General features: G+C 40.2%; 1 protein-coding gene and 1 long non-coding RNA gene across 10 annotated transcripts in view; one reads left to right on the top strand and one right to left on the bottom strand.

The window, feature by feature from the left end:
- LOC309337813 (mucin-5B-like) overlaps positions 1 to 22,816 on the top strand; it is a 44,998-nt gene that overhangs the window by 9,837 nt on the left and 12,345 nt on the right. For 5 of the 8 annotated variants that reach the window (XM_081854691.1, XM_081854687.1, XM_081854693.1 and 2 more), the window contains exons 13-34: positions 434 to 528; positions 1,474 to 1,600; positions 2,440 to 2,692; positions 2,942 to 2,994; positions 4,348 to 4,448; positions 5,498 to 5,649; positions 6,644 to 6,782; positions 7,661 to 7,771; positions 8,878 to 9,057; positions 9,855 to 10,091; positions 11,761 to 11,917; positions 12,831 to 12,959; positions 13,319 to 13,403; positions 13,608 to 13,645; positions 14,558 to 14,623; positions 15,747 to 15,842; positions 17,489 to 17,754; positions 18,952 to 19,126; positions 20,067 to 20,317; positions 20,990 to 21,173; positions 21,766 to 21,973; positions 22,633 to 22,811. In XM_081854691.1, the coding sequence (XP_081710817.1) occupies positions 434 to 528; positions 1,474 to 1,600; positions 2,440 to 2,692; positions 2,942 to 2,994; positions 4,348 to 4,448; positions 5,498 to 5,649; positions 6,644 to 6,782; positions 7,661 to 7,771; positions 8,878 to 9,057; positions 9,855 to 10,091; positions 11,761 to 11,917; positions 12,831 to 12,959; positions 13,319 to 13,403; positions 13,608 to 13,645; positions 14,558 to 14,623; positions 15,747 to 15,842; positions 17,489 to 17,754; positions 18,952 to 19,126; positions 20,067 to 20,317; positions 20,990 to 21,173; positions 21,766 to 21,973; positions 22,633 to 22,811 (3,282 nt within the window). The remainder of the gene's footprint in view (positions 1 to 433; positions 529 to 1,473; positions 1,601 to 2,439; positions 2,693 to 2,941; positions 2,995 to 4,347; positions 4,449 to 5,497; positions 5,650 to 6,643; positions 6,783 to 7,660; positions 7,772 to 8,877; positions 9,058 to 9,854; positions 10,092 to 11,760; positions 11,918 to 12,830; positions 12,960 to 13,318; positions 13,404 to 13,607; positions 13,646 to 14,557; positions 14,624 to 15,746; positions 15,843 to 17,488; positions 17,755 to 18,951; positions 19,127 to 20,066; positions 20,318 to 20,989; positions 21,174 to 21,765; positions 21,974 to 22,632; positions 22,812 to 22,816) is intronic. The other 3 variants (XM_081854688.1, XM_081854690.1, XM_081854689.1) reach the window with 3 other exon arrangements.
- On the bottom strand, positions 10,051 to 15,313 carry LOC309337848. Of its 2 annotated transcripts, XR_014154551.1 has the most exons (4): positions 15,136 to 15,313; positions 13,398 to 13,494; positions 10,709 to 10,770; positions 10,051 to 10,168 (listed from the first exon to the last, which is right to left on the bottom strand). It is a non-coding gene; the product is annotated as an uncharacterized lncRNA (long non-coding RNA). The 2 variants fall into 2 exon arrangements; XR_014154552.1 differs by lacking the exon at positions 13,398 to 13,494.

The following is a 22,816-nucleotide window of genomic DNA, read 5'->3' as shown; positions in this document are numbered from 1 at the left end:
AGAGGCTCCTGGGAGGCCGGAGGGACATTGCTGGCTAAAATGTTTTAAAATGTTTAAAATGGTTTTAATTTTGGTTCCTCTGTTTTGTTTTTGTTATGTTGGGGTTGGTTAAGTGTTTAGTTGGGGTTGGCAGCTCTTTTAATTTGGGTATAACTGTAAAATATTATTATTATTATTATATTTTATTTTCTATTGGTTTATTGGTTTATTTATAGTCTGTATAAGGTATTCTGTTTCTTAATGTTTGATTATGTTTTTATATATGCTGTAAGCAGCCCAGATGATGATGATGATGATGATGATGATGATAATAATAATAATAATAATAGCAAGCTCCTTGTTAAATGCAGGTGATATTTTCACTCATTGATGTGGCATTTGAATGACTCCCATTTTGTAAATAATCTTTGGGACTCCTCATTTTCTCTGATAGAAAAATTTGGGCAGCGCTGGTGTGCTCTTCTGCTGGATGCAAAGGGGGTATTTGCTGAGTGCCATTCTGTTAATGACCCAGCTCCTTATATCAAGGTAAGGCATGGATTCATTCCTATTTTAAAACATCTCCTCTCATATCTGGCACAATGTCAGGTGCATCCTGATCAGATAGGCAACGATCTAAGTAGTTGCTATGTTTCAGCTTGCCCATGTCTGCTTCCCATAATGAATCGATTATGGAAGCTCTGAAAGCTATTTTGCCACAGGGGTGTTCTACCTTTTGTGAGTAAAATGAAATAAGCCAGCGGAGCCATCATCACATCTTCTGACAGTATGAAAGAGCAGCTCTTTAGAGCTTAAGTAGCTGGTAGATAAGCTGTGCAGGTAGGTATAGTGACCAGTTGCCCTCTGGTGGCCTGTCTGGAAACAGTGAACTGCTTTCCCTATATCTCAAGAAATGTAACATGAATTTCTTGGAAATGAGGCCTGAGCCAAAGAAATAAAACTGAATCTCCTCCTTTTTGTTTCTTCATTTTTTGGGGGTATTTTTTGTATCATTTTCTTACAGCAATAAAAAGGTGAAAAGGAATAAAGCAAGAGAAAGAAAGAATAAGTGAATTCTGGAATATGATTTCAACATTGCAAGAGCAAATATCCCGATTCATAGAATCATAGAGTTAGAAGAGACCACAAGGGCCATCGAGTCCAACCCCCTGCCAAGCAGGAAACACCATCAGCGCACTCCTGACAATTATTTATTTGAGAAAAAAGAGGATGTTCTAGTCACAGAGCTGCATTAATTCCCCTTTGCAATGACATATATATGTGTCATAAATGGACATTCTTTGACAAAGAGCTTTCCCCTGAAATTAGAACTTGTTTATACATGCAAAGAAGCGGTCAAGGCAGAAACACAAGCGATCCATGCTGCTTCTTTGAACAGAGGAGCCCGCTCTCATTCTGTCATTTATCTGTTGGTGAATGTGACGCTTCTTTTGAGCACTGATTCTTGTATCTGCTTCTGCTTTTATTACTTAGAACTGCGTTTACGACACTTGCAATGCTGAGAGGAGCAAAGAGGCTCTGTGCAGTGTTTTCTCTAGCTATGCCAGGGATTGTGCTGCAAGAGGCATTCACTTGAAAGGATGGAGAGGCAGCATCTGTGGTAGGTGTGGTGTGTTATTCTTATGTACTCCTAAGCCATTTTTAATCATTCAAAGTAGCATACACTTAAAGTAATATTGAACGCATTCGGTGAGCTCTTTGCCATGTACATAGTACTTTCAGGACTGATCTTTTTTTTTAAAAAAATAATCAAATGGCATCCACACGCAGAATGGTTGTGTAATGATGCTAGGAGGGCAGCTTCACAAATCAGTTTTTCTCTTCCTCCCAGTGATGGGTGTGCAGGGGCAGAACCAATGTTTGTTCAATAGTGATTGGGGGCGGGGTGGAATCTGATTCAGTTTGCAATTAAAACTGAATCCATCAAATTTACGCTTTCTAAAACAATATGCTAACCAAAACACAGCCATTCTTTGAAATTTGCACTTACATTATCTGAACTTTGCGATGCACTTCTCCGAACAGAACTGCATATATTAGGGGAAAGCATGCATAAATGAATATATTTGTTTAAAAAATAATGACATGTGGTATGCACAAAAATTGCACATAGTCAAAACTGCATATAAAAATGTGTTCATTAACATAAATTCACAGGAAAAGGCTGATGAAATTTCTTTTTTTTCCAATTGCAAATTCCTGCAAAATGTGGAAAACAAACTAATAATCACATTGACTTCACCAACCAACCTGCTTCATTAAAATCAAGGGAAATTATTTCCATTATGTTTGGGATTGCAGCTTGTCTCATTTGCTTTGAAGGGCCTCCTGCAAGGAGCCTTGCTGCTTCCCTTGTGAAATAAACTATTGTTCTTTGGAGTCAAAGATAAGCATACTCACTTTGCTCATTCTATCCCTTGTTTTTCTTCTTTTGCAAAGATGCCTCAGCAGAGTGCCCTAAGAATATGGTATACAACTATGAAGTGAACTTCTGCAACAACTCTTGCCGGTCCCTGAGGGAGCCTGATGTGCTATGCAGTGTTCAGACCATCCCTGTGGATGGCTGCAGCTGCCCTGAGGGAACTTACCTAATGAATGAGGAAGAATGTGTCCTTCCAGAGGACTGTCCATGTTACCACAAGGGCCTGCTGATACAACCCAGAAGTTCATTTCAAAAGGATGAGCTAGTGTGGTAAAGTTATTTAGTTAATAGTCAAAACACATTTGTAAAAGGTTGTTGCAAATCCTCAAAAGAACCAGACTGTTAATTAAAGGTACCTTGATTTTAAAAGGCATTTGTTTCCAAGGGGTAAGATATAGATTACAGATATGGCTTATCTTGGGGATGGGTGTATTTGCATGACTGGAACTTGGGTAGTTTTCCACACCCCCTCTTTATGCATTTGTGTGAGATTTCCCTTTTGTGTTTTAATATCTCTAGCAAGTGCATTCGAGGACAATTAGATTGCATTGAAAACACAGAAACAAAGAAAGGTAAGATCTCTTTTTTACTTACTATACAACTTTAAACCAAGATGTTGGAATTTGACATTTGTTTTGAACTACTGTCGCGTTCCACATGCACAAGTTAGGATTTGATCCTCCTTGCTCCTCTGGAGAATCCTAGATTTAGGGATCTAATCCAACCCCATCCCCTCTGCATTTGCTTTTGTGTGTTCTGACCCAGAAACCTCCCCCCTGAATAAATTCACACTTGACTCAAATTTTAGTTTGGTTTTTGGCAGAATTTAGGCCACAACTTTATTGGTTACAGAAAGTGAGTGGTTGCATAGGCTCTGGTTCAACTAGCTCCCTGCCATGCAGGTAGCGCTGATCCAGGGTTCCAGCATAGGTCAGTCAAGGGTGAAACACCTGGATAGGCGAAAAGTCAGGAACAGACTATGTCCACCACCCAGATGTCCCCCTGGACTCAGGCACAGGCACAACCCCCTCTCAGGGGTTGTCCAAATCATTTGAGTCCCTGGATTCCTTTAATGGAATAACCTTCACATAGGGATGGTGAGAGTGTTCCCCCATCCCTATCACCTGAACCAGAGCCTATCCGCAACCTTACAAGTTGTGACGATTGCTACGCAGCAGGCGAAACCCAAGTGGCAACAGCCGATCAGCCAAGTGAGGAAAATTCCTGCTGTGCCCCCTGTCCCAACGACAGATGACACACAGATGGCATAGCAAGGTCAAGTGCACAAGCCCTAAAAACAGGAAGAGGTGGGCGGGTGTTCCGAATGCACGCGCCGAAAGAGGAAGCTCTGGGTCATGTGCATGGGTATGTATAGGTCCCTCAATCCGTTTGGACTGCACCCCATTGCTCCGATTAAACCCAATATCGAGGGACCTACCAATCGGGTGTTGTGGCTGACCAATCTTACCAACCCACAACACAGGGGATCGGTCTCCAGGTCTCACTCCAACACGTGCCCTCTTTTAGGGAGGACACAATCTTTACAGCTCTTGTCTGTAGCTTTTAAAGTTGCCTCTATCTGCTTTAGGACAAGCTCTATCTCTATTTCCATCTCTGAATAAGTTTGTAAAGGAGCGTGAGTTGAGTTAAGCTGCTACTCACCCCTCAATCCAGTTCAAGTAAAGAAAAAAGCATTGGGGGATTTGACAACAGATCACTCGCATCACATCTATTTGTCACTAACATTGGGAGCCAGAGATAATAAGGCTTCCGTGGAGAAGGAAAACTATAAGCATATATCTATGCCCTTGATGGTTGGAATGGTTTTACATTTTAGACATCTGGGGTTCTGGAATCTGCTGAGTGCTATGCATAGTTTTACACTGTCTTGCTTTCTTGTCTTGGTAATTGTGTCCTTATTCCAGATTGCCCTTATCCAATGTCCTACTTTGACTGCAGCTCTGCTGGCCCAAGTGCAACTGGATCAGAATGCCAGAAGAGTTGTGAAACACAAGACATGCAATGTGTAAGGGTTTAAGCTCGTGGCAGTGATGTATGTACACTAACCACTCCATGCGTTCAAGTGAGCTTCATGAGTGCTAATGGGAAGTGTATTTGCCCTAGCCACACAAGCCTCCTGGGCTGGCATCCATGAGAGCAAAGCTGGTTATTTTTCAAGGGGATTTCTAGATAGTGTGATATTTCTTTTGCCTGTCTGATGCAAAAGAAATTAACATAAAGTGGCCTCTAAAAGTATTTCAATTGAGTATTAACTAGTTATAAGGGCAAACAAATATTTTGGGAGACCCAAACATGGTGCCTGAATATATATGAACAACATAATGCCTTATTCATCTGATTGCCTTCTTCTTGATCAGACATAATTCCAAGAAAAGCAGCAGGCCGTGCATGTCTCCTATATGCTACTGCTGCTCTCTTGTGTTAAAATCTCACCCATGGACACTTGCCTTTTATATGCAGGATATTATTTGCCAGGCAGATGAGCACATCCTCATGTTAGAACAGGATGGCTTTCACTTTTCAGTGACTCAGCCTTATTTACTGTGGATAACCACAAGCCAGATAAGATCCATCTCATCTGTGATAGAGGTGTTACCATTAAATATACAGATGAAAGGGGAGAAAGAGCAATTGTAGCTTTTCCCATTTTCACTGATCCTCCACCTGTGGTGGTGGCAGGACTCCAGGGGTGTCACAAAGTTTACCAAGCAACCAGTGAAGGAGTGGGCAGGGGAAGCCATGAATGTTCCATCTCCTGTTTCATCCGATTTAACGGTAAAGCCTAAACTTCTGGCTTGCAACCTGTTGACTCTGCTTTGTAAATACACAACCATCTTTCCATCCAGATAATTTCACTGATTTGCTGTATTACCGTTCTCTGAACATAGTCTTCACAGTCCCTGCATCCCTGTGAACCGAACCATCTAACGGTGCTGGTGAATATCTAACAGTATCATGACAACAGCATGTTATGAAGGGCTGCCTTTATTTTCTCCCCCAATATTTGTTCCCTTCCGTATCGATTTCCATTTTGTTTCCATGCACTCAACCAAGTATGCTACAGAATGTGTCTCTGGATGCATATGTCCTGATGGGCTGGTGTCCGATGGTCACGGCAACTGTATTGAGGAGGAGCAGTGCCCCTGCATGCATGGAGGGAAGTTCTACAGTCCTGGCACACAAATCACAGTAAATTGCAATACATGGTACAGTATTCTTCAGTGTTCTTAAAGCCAGTACATTTGTAAATTGTAGCAAATAAATGTGGGAACAGGACGAAAAGGAGGGGGCATGAAAGTATTTTAGTTATGTGGTGAAATAGGGAGGAGCTGAAAGAGAACAAAGGGGAAAAGAGGTGCCAGCCTGTAGAGAGCAGTTTGGAAAAGGGTTTGGTTGTGAAATATCCACTGTTATTGCTGGCGTCCAAAGGTTTTAGGAGGTCCCTCACAAAACAAACCCCTCTAGACCAGATAAACTAGTCTATCAAGTTTTTGTTTTGTGGTGTGCTTGATCTTGGGTATTTACAAATAGCCCCAGGCCAATTTTATGAGCAACTGTGACATTTGTAAGAATCTTTTCAGTTTAATATTAATACTTTAATCCTTTGAATGATCTACCTAATGTAAGTCTCTGCATTCATTTGAGGGTGTTTTTATGAACTGCACTGCAGTTTATTCAAAGAGTACCCAATGAAGCGTATGGAAGAATTGAGCACCAGTTCAGGCTACCATTTTGGAAGTAACTTTCCCCCCTCTATAAACACATAGTTTTGTGGAAGTGTTTCCCATGCGGTAAGATCACACATGACAACAATCACTTTGTACAAATTAGATTTGCAGCCAGTGGCAATTATAGCCTCTCTGGCTGCCATGCCCTTAACCATGAACATTTGTAAACTTGATGCTTGGATGAGAAACTCTCCCTACCCCAAAAATATCACCCCCTGGTAATTAGGCTTGTTAATTTCTGGCATTATTGGGCTTTTATTTATTTTTGTTGCTTCAGATGCAGCAACTTATCACCCATCAGACAAGGTCTTTACTGTAACTCCCCTTATTGTATAGAAGGCTATACATTGTAATAAGAAGGAGAGTAATACTGTCATTTCAGCTGACAGATCCAGAGGAATTATCATTATACTGCCTACTTGCAGTTTTCTTTGAGGGGACAAGTTGTGATCTTTTATGTTTAATCTCCCAGCATGTGCTACAAGAGGCAATGGAACTGTACAAAGAACTACTGCCAAGGAGCCTGCATGGTGTATGGAAATGGCCACTATTTCAGCTTTGATGGAACAAAATTTGATTTCATGGGAGGCTGTGACTATATCCTAGCCCAGGTATTTATTCTTTACTACTTGCCTCATGGGCTGTTTAGTGTGGAACCCAGTGGAAATTTTGTGATTTCACTGCTTTACCCATCTGTAGTGCGTTGCCCACTGACCCAGTGTGTGCCATTGAACTCCTTGGGGTATACTTATGAGTAGACATGCATAGGGTTGTGCTGAAAGGGATTTTCAGAAACTTCATATTGACTGACTGAGGGCCAGAATCTGTACTTTCCCCACTTCTCATCTATGATTGTGGACTCTTGCAAATGTTGCATGGGTTTGCCATGTAAGAAAATGGCTCCTCACATCAGACTATGGCTTGTGGAATGTCCCTTTTAATTCACCAGGTACCTCCAAGCAAAAAATCCCATAGATGAAAATAATGAGCTTGGCACACCATATTTTGCTAACACCAAGTTATATTTTCAGCTAAACAATGTTTAAAAGTCCATCTAGGGCTGTACATTTCAGACTAAAGGGTTTCATATTTGAGTGAGTGTCCTCCTGTGCCAAAACTCCCTACCATTTTGAGATTTTTGTTTTATGATCAAGTGGTATATAATTTTTATGAAATAAAAAGAAAAAGAAAAATCGCAACAGGAAGACAATTTCTTGACTAACTTTCTCCTAATAGTTTTCTGCATGCCAGGAGTTGTTACTTTGATTTTTTTTTTTTAATAAAAAGAATAGTTGTGAGTATTCAAAATCACAGCCTCTTTTACCTGTAGTCTGAAGTGGCACAGTTAAGTTTGCGACCTGGTTAAATCCATACATTTAATAAAGAAAACTGCCTTAGCTGGCATGCACTTCCTTCTACAGAATATTTGCCATTGTGGCTTCAATATGGAGAACGTAACATTAAACGTATTATTGTTTCCTTTCCCAAGGACTTTTGCCCTGATAATCCTGACCCAGGCACTTTTCGAATTGTAACACAGAACATGGCATGTGGTAAATCCCTGAGCATTTGTTCCTTGAACATTCGCATCATCTTGGAGGTAAGTCCACAGCCTTATAAGTGGAGAACTTCAAAACTGGATTGACAGTTTGTGTTTCTTTGCTTACAGTAGCTAATCTACACCTTTCATACCCTGTCCCCCCATAAACTTAATTCAGATTTTAGAAGAGTAGTTGTGTTAATCTGTTGGAAGGAAGGACGGAAGGAAAAACTAGTTATGGGTGCCATTAGACTTCAGAATTAACTGGATTATTGGCTGGATTTGAGGGACCCCAACTCCTAATGTGCTTATGTATTACCTACTTCAAATATCTGGTTGTATTAGCTGGACATCTGGGAAAGGGTCTGGGATAGTCCGAAAGGACCTTGGCACTTTATAGTGATACCATCTCTGAGTATGTGCTAAGGCTTTGAAATAGGTTTATTGTGACATAAACGTCTATGGTCCAGAGTATCTAGCCCAAGAAAGTTTATACTACAACAAACCTCTTAGCCTTTGATGTGCCACAGGACCCTTTGAGGCTTTTACACTTGATCATATACCACTAACACACACAATTTATGCTCCCATTTACATGTGCACATCTCAGAGACCACATTCACCCTCATTCACATGCAGCACACACACCACCCATTGAATCTCCCATACAACACCCATCAGATGCACATCACTTATGGAAATTGACGATCCTTGAGTAAACCACTCATATTGCCTCATTCACACATTCAGCCTAAAAGTTGATCATTAGTGCAGTATTGCTTTCTCCTCTTCACCCCACCAGCAGTTTGCAGCTTCTTTCGCCCTTCTGTAGTCTTGAAGTTTAATTCTTCATTAGTTATCATGTTAATGTGCCTATGACACCACAGTAGGTGGGGGCAGAGCTCATTTCTTCTGTGACATCACAGTAAGAATGAATATATCTTGTGAACTGCCTTGAGGTCTATGGATGAAGGACAGTATGCAAATTTAATAAATAATAAATATCATCATCATCTTGGGGGAAAGAAGAGATGTGGGTATATATTGCAGTTGTACATCTTGATGGGATGGCATATGAATTATTATCTACAAAAGGGTTGTGGTTGCGTTGTCATTGTATTTCAGCTGCATCCTTGCTCTTACAAATTATTTATGTCTTTTTCTAGGGTAGTGAAATCAGACTTCAGGAGGGGAAAATTGAGGAGATAACTACTATGCCGCCTTCTGAAAGGAACTATAACATCCATCTCATGGGAATTTACATTATAATTGAAACTTTCCATGGAATGACCTTCATGTGGGATGAGAAGACAACAATCATGGTGCAACTCGCACCCTCTTTTCAGGTAGGTGCAAACATGACCACTGACTTGCACATGGTAATTCTATTTGCAGGATTGGTTCATATAATGAATAATTTTCCTGTCAAGGTATCGCTTCCACTTCGGGGGTGGGAATTGAGCATCACATCTACACTGTCACAAGTGGAGAATAGACACATCTTTGTTTTGCAGCATGGAATAAGTTGTATGTGTGTTCATCTCACCTGATACATGTACATTTCCTGCCTATAAAGAAGTCATAGCTAAGTGTGCATAGAAATTGTTGTGAGTAGAATGACCCTCAGTTACCTGCTAATAAACTGCCCAGTTTGCAGCTAGTGTATTCTGCAATTCTCTGGTTATGCTTGTAAACATAACATGTACCAATCAGATGCCTTAAACTAAACCTATTTGCTTTTTTCATATTTAGGAAGCATTTGATTTATTTTTTATAGCTTCCTGCAACCAGTAAAGATAGAATCGCCATAAATCAGACAAATATTGGTAGGCTTATGCTGCAAATGCAGACAATATTCTTTGTCTCAAGTGAATCCAACACATTTTTTGCGTGCTGTAAATTCTTAGACTGTTATCTTTTAAAATATGTGGATATTAATTGGCCCCCGTTTTCATTCTTCTAAAATAGTCTAACAACTTAGTAGACAAAAGTGTTCTGAATCAAGAGAAACACATAGGACTAGTGGTTTATACAAAGCATGTTTAGAATACAATTTGAATTTACTTCATTTTGATAGTTTTATTTATTTGCTTTTTATTCTGTCAGTAAAGTCTTTGTAAAATGCCATGCTCCAATTTCCTAGGGCAGAGTTTGTGGTCTTTGTGGTGATTTTGACAGCAGTGGCAACAATGACTTCACCACGAGAGGGCAGTCTGTGGAGATGCAAGCACAGGCATTTGGAAGCAGCTGGAAAGTCACCACTAGCTGTTCAGACAGAAACAAGGTTGACCTATGTGCAAGTCAGCCTTCCAAACTCATACTGGGGCAAAAGCGATGCAGCATTCTCAAGAGTGACGTTTTTGAAGCCTGCCACAGTAAGGTAATCTGTCTGCTTGTCTCTCCCTTTGCTTCTTGAGACTCTTCCCCTTCTCCTTGCATCCTCCTATCCTAGCATTCCTAGCATTTCATAAAGTTATGGGTGGCAAGAATTATGATTAATTTTACTGGCAAAACAAGAAAAGTTAAACAAATGAAAAATATTTTCGGGGGAGGGCATAATTATTGAAGGCATTTAAAAGAATAGCAGGGAGTACACCCTCCAGAGAGAGATTTGTTCCCATTCCTAGGGACGGTGTTGTAGAGAGATGTGGACAGTGAGAGGCATGGCCAAAAGTGGCTATGGCCACTCTCATGTGCTCACACATACGCATGACATATCAGGCACACAAACATAGAGTATGGTTGCCATATGTCTGGATTTTCCTGGACATTGCCAAGATTTCAAAGGTGCAATTGATGTCCGGGGTGTGGGGGTGGATTTCCAAAAGGCGGTGCTTTGTCCTGGATCGGGGGGGAAATGTGTTTTGGTGATAATGTATTGTTGCATGTCATCCCAGTCTCTGAGTGGTGCAAGATTCCAGGGGCTCCAGGGTTTGTGTTTCCTTTGGAATGAGGCACAGCAGAGACTGGTATGGCTTATTTACACATATATACAACATGAGCCTATGATGGACAGGACCACAGCCCAAGTTGTCTCCCATAGCCAAAGCCTTTGATTCCTAAAAAGGAAGAAGAAGAAGGGGGGGGTCCTTAAAAAAGCTTAAGCTTAGGGCTGTCCTGGTTTTTACTTTTTGAAAGATGGCAACCTTAACATAGAGGATAAGGGATCCCCTTACCATCAGAATACTGGCTCTGCCCACTTTGATGCTGCATCTATTTTACCCTCCCCCCTTTTTGCAATTGCTGCCAAAATTAGCAGAGTCAGGCAGAAACAGTTGCTTGAGAGTCCATATCAACTGGGGTTAGGCACCCCATTATAGAACTACCCCAGATGCATGAATTTTGGGAGCAGAATCTCCATGAACTGAATGCCTTTCATTTGTACCATTTTTGGGATTTGTCAGGTGTACAGATAGCACTGTAGTGCGATGCCACAAGTGAATTGTTCCTATAGACTGGAATGGTGCGTGTGTGTGTGTGTGTGTGTGCGCGCGCGCGTGCAAAACCAGGCCACCTAATTGGCAATGATCTTGCATTTAAACAGATTATCATATCTGCCCTATTTCCAGATACTTCAGAATATTGATAAGAAATATTTACGCAATTGGTTTTATACTTTCCCAGGGAAAGAAAATTACAATTTAAGAAAATGGTTAGCCTAATTAGTGTTGCAATCCGATAGGAAAGCACAGATAGACTTCAAAGGGAAAGAAGAGAAAAAGTGAACCTTCCCATAATATAAATATAAATTTAAATATAAAGGATTAGTGTTGTCTAATCATATGGAGGTTAGACAAGATAATTTAAAAACTTGCATTTTCTTAGGCCAAAAGCATCCATGATCCCATGGGCATAATATTATGGTGGTGATATAGCTATTTCTTCAAAGCTGTTATTTGATTGGGCGGCCTCCCAGGACAAATATTCAGTTTTCCTTGAATATTTCAAGGAAGGCAGTCTAGGCAGTCTTGTATTTTCTATTTTAAGCTGATTAAATAGCATCCTGGGAAGAAATGTTCATTATTTCTGGCTGTTCTTGGTTCTGTTAGATCAACCCAACACCCTATTATGAATCCTGCATATCTGATTTTTGTGGTTGTGACAGTCTGGGAGACTGTGAGTGTTTCTGTACTGCTGTAGCAGCATATGCAAGGAGTTGTGGCAGAGTTGGCATCTGTATTGACTGGCGAAATCCTAAAAATTGCCGTAAGTACTTACAAAGCAAATATAGTCTCAGCAGCAATGATTGTGTTATCTGAGGGGGTTATCTGAGGGGGTGAGAAATACTAATTGCTAATGGTATTTAATGACACAGTTGAGTGTATGACTGATAAAGGAATTTTCTTCTTCAGAATCCCCTTTGTGATTCACATCTTCCACGTTGTCCAAAAACATAACACTTTATTATAGCCTTATAACCTTTTGAACAATATGATACTTTGGAGAAGAAGATGGATGGAAAATATCACAAATAATAGTGAAAAACTGTTCTCAACAAGAGGTCATACTTTAAAACTACTAGCAAGTGAAGCTTACAAGAGTACACTTGGAACAAGTGTTCCTTTTATCCACAAGATAAATTTGGGACCAACACCTCACATGTAGTTCAGCTATTTATTGCTGTGCATGGGACCAGAACCAGCGGCTAGAAGTTTCACCAATGACTAAGCATTTCATTGTTTCAAGCTGCACATGTCCAGCATGTCATCGATTAACATAGACATTATTTCCAGGGTATGCGCATGGGTGTGTGTGTGTGTGTGTACAGGCCTCCCATTATTTATTTACTTATTGTCGTTCTTACTTGTCCTTCTCCTTGATGTACAGCAAGTTACAGCATATAAAAGCACAATTAAAATGGGGGAAAATATCCAATCCCCAAATGAGTGATCCATACAACACATTAGAGGGAGAACCTCAAAATCAATTCCTCAATTTTCAAAGGCCAGGATAACAAGATGAATCTCTTCACATTGCATCAAAAGTGGTAGCTGGCATGACTGAGGGGTAGCCGGAAGGAGGGAGGGAGGGAGGGAGGGAGGGAGGGAGGGAGGGAGGGAGGGGATTCCATTGAAAACATGGACCTCATCACTTATGGCTAGCATGTCTTCTTATCCAGCTGTGTTTTGTGACCACTATAATTCACCCAACCAAAGAGAATGGCGGTATAAGCCCTGTGGAGAACCTTGTTTAAGGACCTGCAGGAATCCAGCAGGAAACTGTGGCAATCTGCTTTATAGTTTTGAAGGTAAATGCTTTTTCACTTCCCACAAAACATGACATGAAATGAGAAAAAGGTTTCTGCTGAAATTCATAAAATGTAAAGGGATTATATTTGATATTTCTTTGCAGTGGCCAAAACCCCACTCTCTCAGCAAAGCACAGAGACTGCCCCTCTTTAATGGTTAAATTTACAGACCAAATTGTGGATATATATATAAAGTACTATATATATAGTACTTTTTGTTCTTCTATTTTCTAATTATTGCAATTTCAGATTTATACCTTATAATATACATTATGTAATATATATATTATTATATCACCTATTAGCCAGCCCCTATTGAAAAGTGAGATTATTATTTTGATGGTTTGCTCCCATTTTAGGCTGCTACCCAGAATGCAGTGCTGAGAAGCCATATTATGATGAGAAAAAAAGAGAATGTGTCTCAGTGTTTGAGTGTACCTCATGGTAGGTCATTTTTAACAGCATAGCCCATTCTGCAAATATGCTTGTCAAGGTTTCTTTAGTCTGTGGTAGTCACATCTTTGTAGACTCTGAACTGAGAGAGGAAGAGAAGTGTGGATTACTTTGTGTGTTGGTGTTTTGTTTTGCTTTAGTGTACAAATTAAGCAATAAAAGAATCAACAATATTTTATATATGTTTCCCCTCAGTGATCCAAAAGAAAAACTCTGCTTGAACAAATCAAATGGTAAGTTGCCCAATGGTAAAGCTCTTATTAACTGTATTTAGAGAATATTATTTGTGTGAGAGAGAGAGAGCGCGCGCGCACACCCCTCATATAAAATATCAAGGTGGTGTACAACAAAATATAGAAGTAAAATAAAGCATAAAATACCATAAAAACAACTCAAAATAATCATCTGGCTCATCTTGAAAAGGTTTAAACAACTGAATATGCCTGTCAACATACAAGGTCTTCGAGAGACATCTACATTAGCAGCAAAGGGCCCTGCCAAATCTCTGCTGGAAACTCCATTCAAATGTGCAAAGTTTAAGGTGTGCAGTGTGTGGAGACCAGCATGTGGGAACTTTGAGAGAGACACTGAATCAACTACCGGTATATATCCACAGTCTTCCTTGAAGTTAGCCAAGGAGTTCTTGACTTAACACCTAGTTCTTCTTGAGCATAGAGAACATTATTTCTTTTGGTCTCATCAATGACTCACACCGTGGGTGGTATCCAACTAAGGTTTCCCATCAACACAAAGACTTCTTGTGCAATGGGACTTCCTTCCTCTCCCTTGATGCGTGTCCTGCACCCTCACCAAATCAGTTGTGGAGAATTGGGGGAACCCTAAGAACAGCTTTAGGGAGTGGACGGAAGGAGGTGGGGAGGTCCTGATGTCTTTTCATTAGCTTTTTTTAACATTAGATTAGGCACAAATGATAGAGCTGCATCAAATAATTTTGCTACTCATCAGGAATAAGAAGCAAGGCTGAATGAGTATTTGTTGAGTTAATCTGGGTTTTGTTAGCTTTGTAGGTCTCAATTTCATTACAAGACTAATATAAAGAGAATTCTTGGCTATTACATCCGTTGATAAGAAAGTAGTGTGTGGATTACTTCAAAGCACTAACCTGCACAATATATTCGAAACAGCAGGGCATGGCTTGGAGATCACGCCTCAAGGCAGGGAAATTGTTGGCCCTTCAAAGCCAAGAGCAGGTGAGGATGTGTGGTCAAAAACGTATAGTGGGATTTGTCTGGGCAGAGAAGTGAAATTAATATATTCAATTGTTCTATGTCTGTTTTTACTGCATTGTAAATCAATTTGGGGTGCCTTGTAGGAAGTGATTCATAAATGAAATCAATAAATAATTACAATAACAATATACACTGCAGCATCAGTAAAAATGATGATCATTATGCTAAAACAGGCATAGGCAAACTCGGCCCTCCAGATGTTTTAGGACTACAATTCCCATCATCCCTGACCACTGGTCCTGTTACCTAGGGATGATGGGAGTTGTAGTCCCAAAACATCTGGAGGACCGAGTTTGCCTATGCCTGTACTAAAAGTTAACATTGACATTTGAATGCTGACAACTGAGGAACTACTCAAAAGGAAGACGGCTTAGGGTTCAGGTCATAGAGTAAGATCAAATGCTGACCAGTTTGCAGTCATGGACATCAAAAAAATGAAATGATCTTATTATAAATCTGAGAAGAATACTTACAAAATATTTTCATCTTGCATATGTGCCACAAAGGGAACAATTCTCATTAAAGTGGACAGTTATATGCAGGTATATAAGTCGCTTCCTCCTCCAGGTGTGCAATAGCATTGGGAGGGCAAGTTGTCCGGTTTCTCCTTTGGCTGGGTAGCATCAGTATGAGGGCACATGGGTCAGCCAGTCTCCTGGCAGGCAGCATAAGCATGAGGTCATAATGACCAGTCTTTGAATGAGCAGGCAACATTAGCAACAGGTCACAATGGCCAGGGTGTAGTAGATTCACAGTGGTGGGGGCACATTGGTCACTCTCCCTCTCTCTTATTCAATCAGGCGGCAATAGTAGTGTGTGGGCACAACTCTCTTTCTCACACATTCTGAGATAAAGAAAAGCAGGACATTCCTGTTGAGATAGACAACAGCAGTGTGTGGGCAAGAGGAGGATGTCAGATTAAGTATGGTGGGATTTCACTCCTTGCTCATGGTGTGTGTAGGGGGAAGGGAATATGTTGATCAATGTCAGTGCCATTTGCCAACTATGGCTGCTGCTGTTTATTTTGGAAAGGTGTCAAATGTTCAGTAAGAAACTGGATGTCCCATGCTTCTTATTGTTTTAGGGAAAACCACAGTGGCTCCCCCCATCTCACCAGCAAAATCAGAAATGAGAACCACACCATGCTTCTGTAATGTAAATGGACAGCTGATAACAAGTGGTAAGGCAGACATATTTGAAATAACTTCCATGGACTTATTTTGTGTTTGTACTATTTATTTCACAAATAATCATTGCAATCTTTGCAGCTACATATTGTTGTGAGTTTGCGTGGCGGGGGGTAGGCTATATGTCTGAGCTCCTTCAAATTCCTTGATCCAGCAGGGATTCAAATCACTGGAATAGCCAGGCAAGTTTTTTGGTAATGGCCCATGTATGGGCTGTTAAGGTAACAAAGGGAATGGTTTGCACCAGAGAACAAATGGGTTCCTCCCTCCAACTGTCTCTTAGTTAGAAAGACAAAGAGTTGAGTTGCATATGTGAGATAGAAGCTGCAGGCTGGGCAGCTGAAAGGCAGAGCTATGCTTGATTTCTGCTTGAATCCAAGGCTGTGGCTAGGGAAGAAGTCAGACCTTCTTGGAGTGTTAATGCTGTGAGCCCATCCATCTTAGGCTCAGGTTGTATATGTGTGTAAAAAACACACCCATATATCATAAAGACATCCCAGACTCCACTGTACCTCATTCCAAGGAAACCAAACTCTGTGTCAGCATCTGGAATCCCTGGAATCTTGCATCACTCAGTAATTGGGGTAGTGTGCAACAATACCATTAGGTCCTCCCCCCAAAAAAATATACAAAGTAACAATCACAGTTTCTCACTATTTAGTTCAGGGTGGCTAAACTGTGGCCTGTGAACAAATTCCAGTCTCCTAAAACATTTTTTTGAGAATCGCTTCCAAAATTTGTCCTTGACATTTCTTTTAACCTGTATTGAAAAGTGAAAATTGGGTTGTATCAATTAAGTCATACTTAGAGTAGATACGCAGAAAATAATGGACTTAAATTAGTCATGGCCATTACTTTTAATGGGTCTACTTTGCATGTGACTGGCACTGGATACAATTTTTAAGTAATCATTTGTTTACTTTAAGTCCACTAATTTCAGTGGGTCTGCTTCAATTATGACTTAGGAGGTGAGAAAACACACACACACACACACACACACACACAGTGCACTACTACTACTACTACCGGTACTTATAACAACAACAACAACAACAACAACAACAACAACAACAACAACAACAACAACAACAGTAATGATAACTACAGTTCTTACACCATCCACTTTTACACTTTGAACGCTCTTCCTTTGACATGGAGCCACCAGATGGCTCTCCATGAATCAGTGTTGCCCTCTGGCCAAAATACTTAAGCCACCCCAATTTAGAACATCAAATGGACTGAACATCCTATCCAATGAAGTGTCATTGATCTAATTTTTACTATCAGCAGCCTGACAGCTTTGATGAAAGTGAATATCTGGTTGTGTTTTCAAAATTTTCAGATGCACAGTTAAAAAATATGACCCATGAAAACATATATGCTTGAATAACTTGCTTGTTGGATTTTTTTCATGACTTTTACATTTTTCCTGTTGCATGAACTGCACCCTTATTTTTTCTGAATATATTCATCCAAAATCTGTACAAATTAATAATTATTCTTGGCATTGGGTGATGATTGGTGTTTTATTTTTTAAGTGGATGATTCTCTGCTTTATAATGTGTGTATCTCATCACACACACACACACACACACACACAATGTTGCTGTTTGTTCTAACTGTTCCTCTTGATTTCTAGGCAGTAGCCAGTTTGTGACAATGGATACTTCACGTTGGTGTATTTATGCCTTTTGTAATACATCATGCCAGATTGAATTCAACTATGGAGAATGTATCTCATTCTATACCACTCCTGTCCCAAGCAAGCCTGCCATGATCCCCAGCAGACCTTGTAAGGGGAATAATCAGAACTGTGAGAAAGAGCCGCCTCCTTACTCTAAAGCTAAAGCTGCTTCTTCATTTACTCCTGGGAGTGATTGCACTGACCTCATTCCTCCTAGAAAGGTGAGCAAGCAGCGCTGCTGATACTACAAGCGTAGAATGAAAAGTGTTTGTTGCTGACATATTTGTTCTTGAGAAACATATAATAAATAGATAGATAATAGTTTGTTTGCAGTCCTGGGCCATAACAAAATGACAATATAATTTACAAATGCCTAGCGCTGCTGTACACATAAAAGAAAATATATAGCTCAGTGTAGCATTTCACAAAATATCATTAGACACATTGATTCAAATATCAAACACATTAGTGTAAAAATGTTCGAACATTTACAGCTACTAACTACTCTTCTGGCAATGTCAAAAATCTGAATAGCTCAGTGATAGATAAATAAGATTTCCCCGACACGGAGAGAGGAAAATTTGGGAGATGATGATGAAAATTAACTACAAAATGAATGAAATATATATGAGCCTTATTCATCCAGTTTTAGAATGACCAAATTAGAGATGAAATATTTACATTAATGTAATGTAATGTGCGTGCATTGGCTTGAGTGTATTGGCGTGAGCACTTCTGCACCTGCACTGCACCAGCCTCCTGGCTGCCTTGCCTCTCTCCCCCTTCTGGAAAGTGGCAGTGACACTGGGAATAATCTTGCAGCTGTGCCCCAACAGTGAAGCCCCTTCTGAAGTGGCAGCGAGGATATGCCTCCACTGACCTTCTAAACATTGGGATGAAGCTGGTTCAGTACTCACAGAGAAACACGCCAACATTTAGGGAAGTACCAAAGCCAAGTGGCACAATAATCTCGTATAGTTGTTGATGTCGTAATATTTTATTATTTCTACTTATAGAATTTGTTGCACTTTCTAGTCATGGAAATAAATAAATGATACAGTGTTTGAAAAAATCAGAGTTTTAACCAGCTGAAAAAGCTGACAGCCCAAGTTAGTACTTACAGCTTCTCCCTGCCAATAGTATCAAAGGTCTATGAAAGCAATAGGCAAATGCCTCTTCCTCACCAACATATATATTTTATATAGTGTGAACAACAAAGCAGCTGTCTATTGCCTGATCTAAACTCTGTTTCTTAAAGAAAAGCATGGTATTGCATAGAAATAGACAAGACTCAGTGACTTACTGAATGTGTTGTGTTATGGTGCAGTAAATATACTGAGTTAAGTTGAATTGACCGAGTACCAAGGCAGAGCAAATTGTACTGATTCCTTTTGCGGCTTTCTTTTATACATCAACAGTATCAAGAATTATGGAAATTTGAAAACTGCCAAATCGCCACTTGCTTAGGTGGAAACCATATTAAAGTATCTGATGTGCGCTGCCCACCTCAAAAGTCAAAGATCTGTGTCAATGGCTTGCCACTTGTGAAAAACTATGATGCATCAGGCTGTTGTTGGGCTCTGGAGTGTCAATGTAAGTGATAATGGAATAAAGTGCTAATTCCATTGTTCTAAAGCAAAAGCAAAAATCTAGGAGGTCATGTGCTCCATTCAATTATAAATTAGTGTAAGATTAACATTTCTCTCATACCTAGGTAGGTAGGTAGAAAGATACAGAGCACACAAGCATCACAGTACCCCTTTAGCTTCTGTGATCTTCTGGCTGTCCAGAATGGAGATCACAGAAGCTGTCCCAGCTGAGCTCCTGTGTTACATTGTGCATGCAGTTGTAGGCACTGGGAAGATTCACACAAGAGCAAAATGCAGCCTAAAATAATATCAGAACAAGCCCAATGAAACATTACGGATAGCTGAAGCTGCCTTCTGCAAAGTCCAACCATTGGACCATCTAGTTCAGTACTGTCTGTGCTGACTGCAGCAGTCCTCCAAGTTTCCAGATGGAGTCTTTCAAGAGATTGAACCTGGGACCTTTTGCATACACTGACGGACAGGAGTCAGATATAGTTGGGTCAATCCAATGCGTAAGCCAATACCACTCACATGCTGTAACCAATAAAGTTGTGGCCAAAATTTGCCCAATTACATTAACCTAATATCTGTGTCCTTGTGTTTTATTCTTCAACGAGGGGGTGGTTACGGGGTCTCGACACGCAAGTGCTGGGTGAAGAACAAGGGTCCACATTTACTGCATCCATGATACCCACAGCAGGCCCAGCTGCTACATTTCCTTGATCCTTCTGGAGCTGTGCTCTTCAAGCTCCTTGCTATAGTACATTTTGAGGCTTTTGTTCTTGTCCCTTTGATTTTATGTGTTGATACATGTGTGGTATGCTAATGAATGGATGGTCTCCAACTTGAATGGATGGTTTGACAGGTGGATTTGACAGCTGTTTGGTTTACCTCTCTGAGCCTGTAGCCTTCTCATTCTAATTGTATGTGTTTGCTCCTTTTAGGTGCTTGCAGTGGATGGGGAAATCAACACTATGTAACATTTGATGGATCCTATTATAATTTCCATGGGAATTGCACCTATCTGCTTATGAAACCAATCATACCTGGCTCTCAGAATTTCTGGATCTACTTGGACAATCACTATTGCGCTGCCACAGAGAGAGCTCTATGCTCTATGAGCCTTTTCATATTTTACAACCACTCTACGGTCATTTTGACACAAGGAGTTGAAAATGGAGAAGAAAGCAACCTGGTAAAACATTGATCAGATTCTCTGTGTGCAAACATAACATTATATGACCACATATCAAACAAAGATTTCCTCTCCCACCCCCAGCAATAGTACTTCAGTTTATGAAGTAGCATTTTAAAGCTGTGTTCCCCTCACCAGAGTTAGAGCACAAAAATCACCTCTCTTAAAAAAACAAAGAAGTAGCAAACTGCACACCGCGGCAGGAGGGCAACCCATTTTCTATTACACAGATCTGAGATACAGTGGTACCTCAGGTTACATACGCTTCAGGTTACATACACTTCAAGTTACATGCGCTTCAGGTTACAGACTCAGCTAACCCAGAAATCGTACCTCGGGTTAAGAACTTTGCTTCAGGATGAGAACAGAAACCGTGCTCTGGTGGCGTGGCAGAAACAGGAGGCCCCATTAGCTAAAGTGGTGCTTCAGGTTAAGAACAGTTTCAGGTTAAGTATGGACCTCCAGAACAAATTAAGTACTTAACCCGAGGTACCACTGTATAGTGATCCTGTGGGTAAATTAGTGCTAGTGTAAATATACATAGTGCTAAGCATCTCATATATGTGTGTATCCTTTTCATCAGCTGGAAAGGTAATATAGCACTTCCTAGGAAGGCTATTTCACATGCTATGTTTGACCTGCTCTGATTCTTCCAATTAATTACTTCTTAAGGTTCTATATAACAATAAAGAAATCACACCGAGTTTTTCAAAAGATGGCATTGACATCACCAACTCTGGACACTACGTTGTGGTGAAAATACCTGAAATGGGCCTTTATGTCACCTATACTCGCCTTGCTTTTCAAGTAAACCTGCCTTTCAGCACTTTTTATAACAATACTGAAGGGCTATGTGGTAAGTATTGGCTACAACTAAAGAGTGAATGCACCTGATTTATGTTTATAGCCTTTTATTTCAGTCATTACTTTTGATTTTAAATATTTGTTGGTACTGGAGAGAGACAAAGGAGAGAGAAAGAAACAGCGTTCCATACATAGGAGCCAATTCCTAGGAGCCGAGGTCCTTTCATTCTCCTCATGCTTTGTTCACCAATTTTTTATATGTAGAAGTCCATATATTTGGACTTCTCCCTCCATCTTTATTTCTTCTTTCCTCTTGGTTATATATGCAGAGGAGAATATCCAGAGCATCAATAAAAGAGGCCCTCTAGTTTACTTTAAATCAGTATGTGAAATTTAGTATTCCCTGTGTGTCTTTCGCCTTCTTGTCCCTTGGTTACCAGGCTCACATTACTTGTTCCAACTCACTGCCATGCCTTTCCACCCTATTGTTATTTGCATTGGTGGGGAGAGAGGGGGGGGGCAAGCAATGTTTATTTCCACAGACTCAATGGGTAAGCAATTGCCACTTTCCTTTGTACTAGACGGTTTACAGATGCTTGTGCCTTCCTAGCCTTTGCTTGAAGTGACCTTCTTATCTTGACCAGGTACGTGCACCAACAAAAAGACAGATGATGCAATGAAAAGGAATGGCAAGATTGCAGATTCTTTCACAGAAATGGCAATGGACTGGAAAATGATGGACCTCATCACTAGACATTGTGATGCAGGGCAACACTTGGCACCTTTTCAGACTCAAATGTCACCATCCAAAATGGCCGCCTGTGTAGTGCCTCCCCTATGTAAACTTATCTGGTAAAGCACACTTTTAATGAATGTTACATTTAATGAATGTTACATAAACTGAGGTTCCTCTTTATTTTGGTCACTTAAATCCTGCGCAGCAACATTTACTTTTCCCAGGGTAGCCATCTTAAGATGGACACCCAAGTGTTGAGGCAATTAAATTTGGTTGTTGCTTTTAAGTTTGCTGAAAAATTAATAATAATAATAATAGGTATGCATGTTTTCAAGTTTAATTTTGAAGTAGAAATACCCATGCGAACTCCATTAAGTTGCTGTAGAAAAAACTAGCTAAGGAAGGTTATGCACCAGCTCAAAGTGAGTGTGTGTTGGTAATGATGCAAAGTTGGTAATGATGCACAGTTCGCTGTAATTATAATAGACATGTATTTTATGAGGGATTATTAGTATAAGGTATGGTAGCATTTAAGTAAGTGTTACTTGTGGTAGACTCAGAAATTAACAAAGCTCAGTTGACCAAATCCATTAGTTTCAGTGAGTCTAGTCTGACTAGTACTGAGCACAATCCATAGTTGTTCTCTTAAGTAAGTCTTACAGTTAGCAAGTTTAGAATAATAATAGATCTCCATCCTTAATTATTTTGTCTCTCTCTTATTTGGAACACATTAGTTCACACTGTAAATAAACTTCATTTTTTAAAATTAAACAAGGAGCTTTACAGAATGTCACAATGATGTTCCGCCACGGCCGTACTATGATGCCTGTGTTGTGGATGGCTGCTCTTCACCAAAGCAGAACATGGAATGTGGAAGTCTCCAGGCCTATGCAGCCTTGTGTGGGTCCCATGGGATCTGTGTAGACTGGAGAAGCAAAGCCAACAGGAAGTGTGGTGAG

This window comes from Podarcis erhardii (genome assembly GCF_964252035.2).
Source record: "Podarcis erhardii genome assembly, chromosome: 1".
Lineage (NCBI taxonomy): Eukaryota > Metazoa > Chordata > Lepidosauria > Squamata > Lacertidae > Podarcis > Podarcis erhardii.
This window is presented reverse-complemented; position numbering and strand designations above follow the sequence as displayed.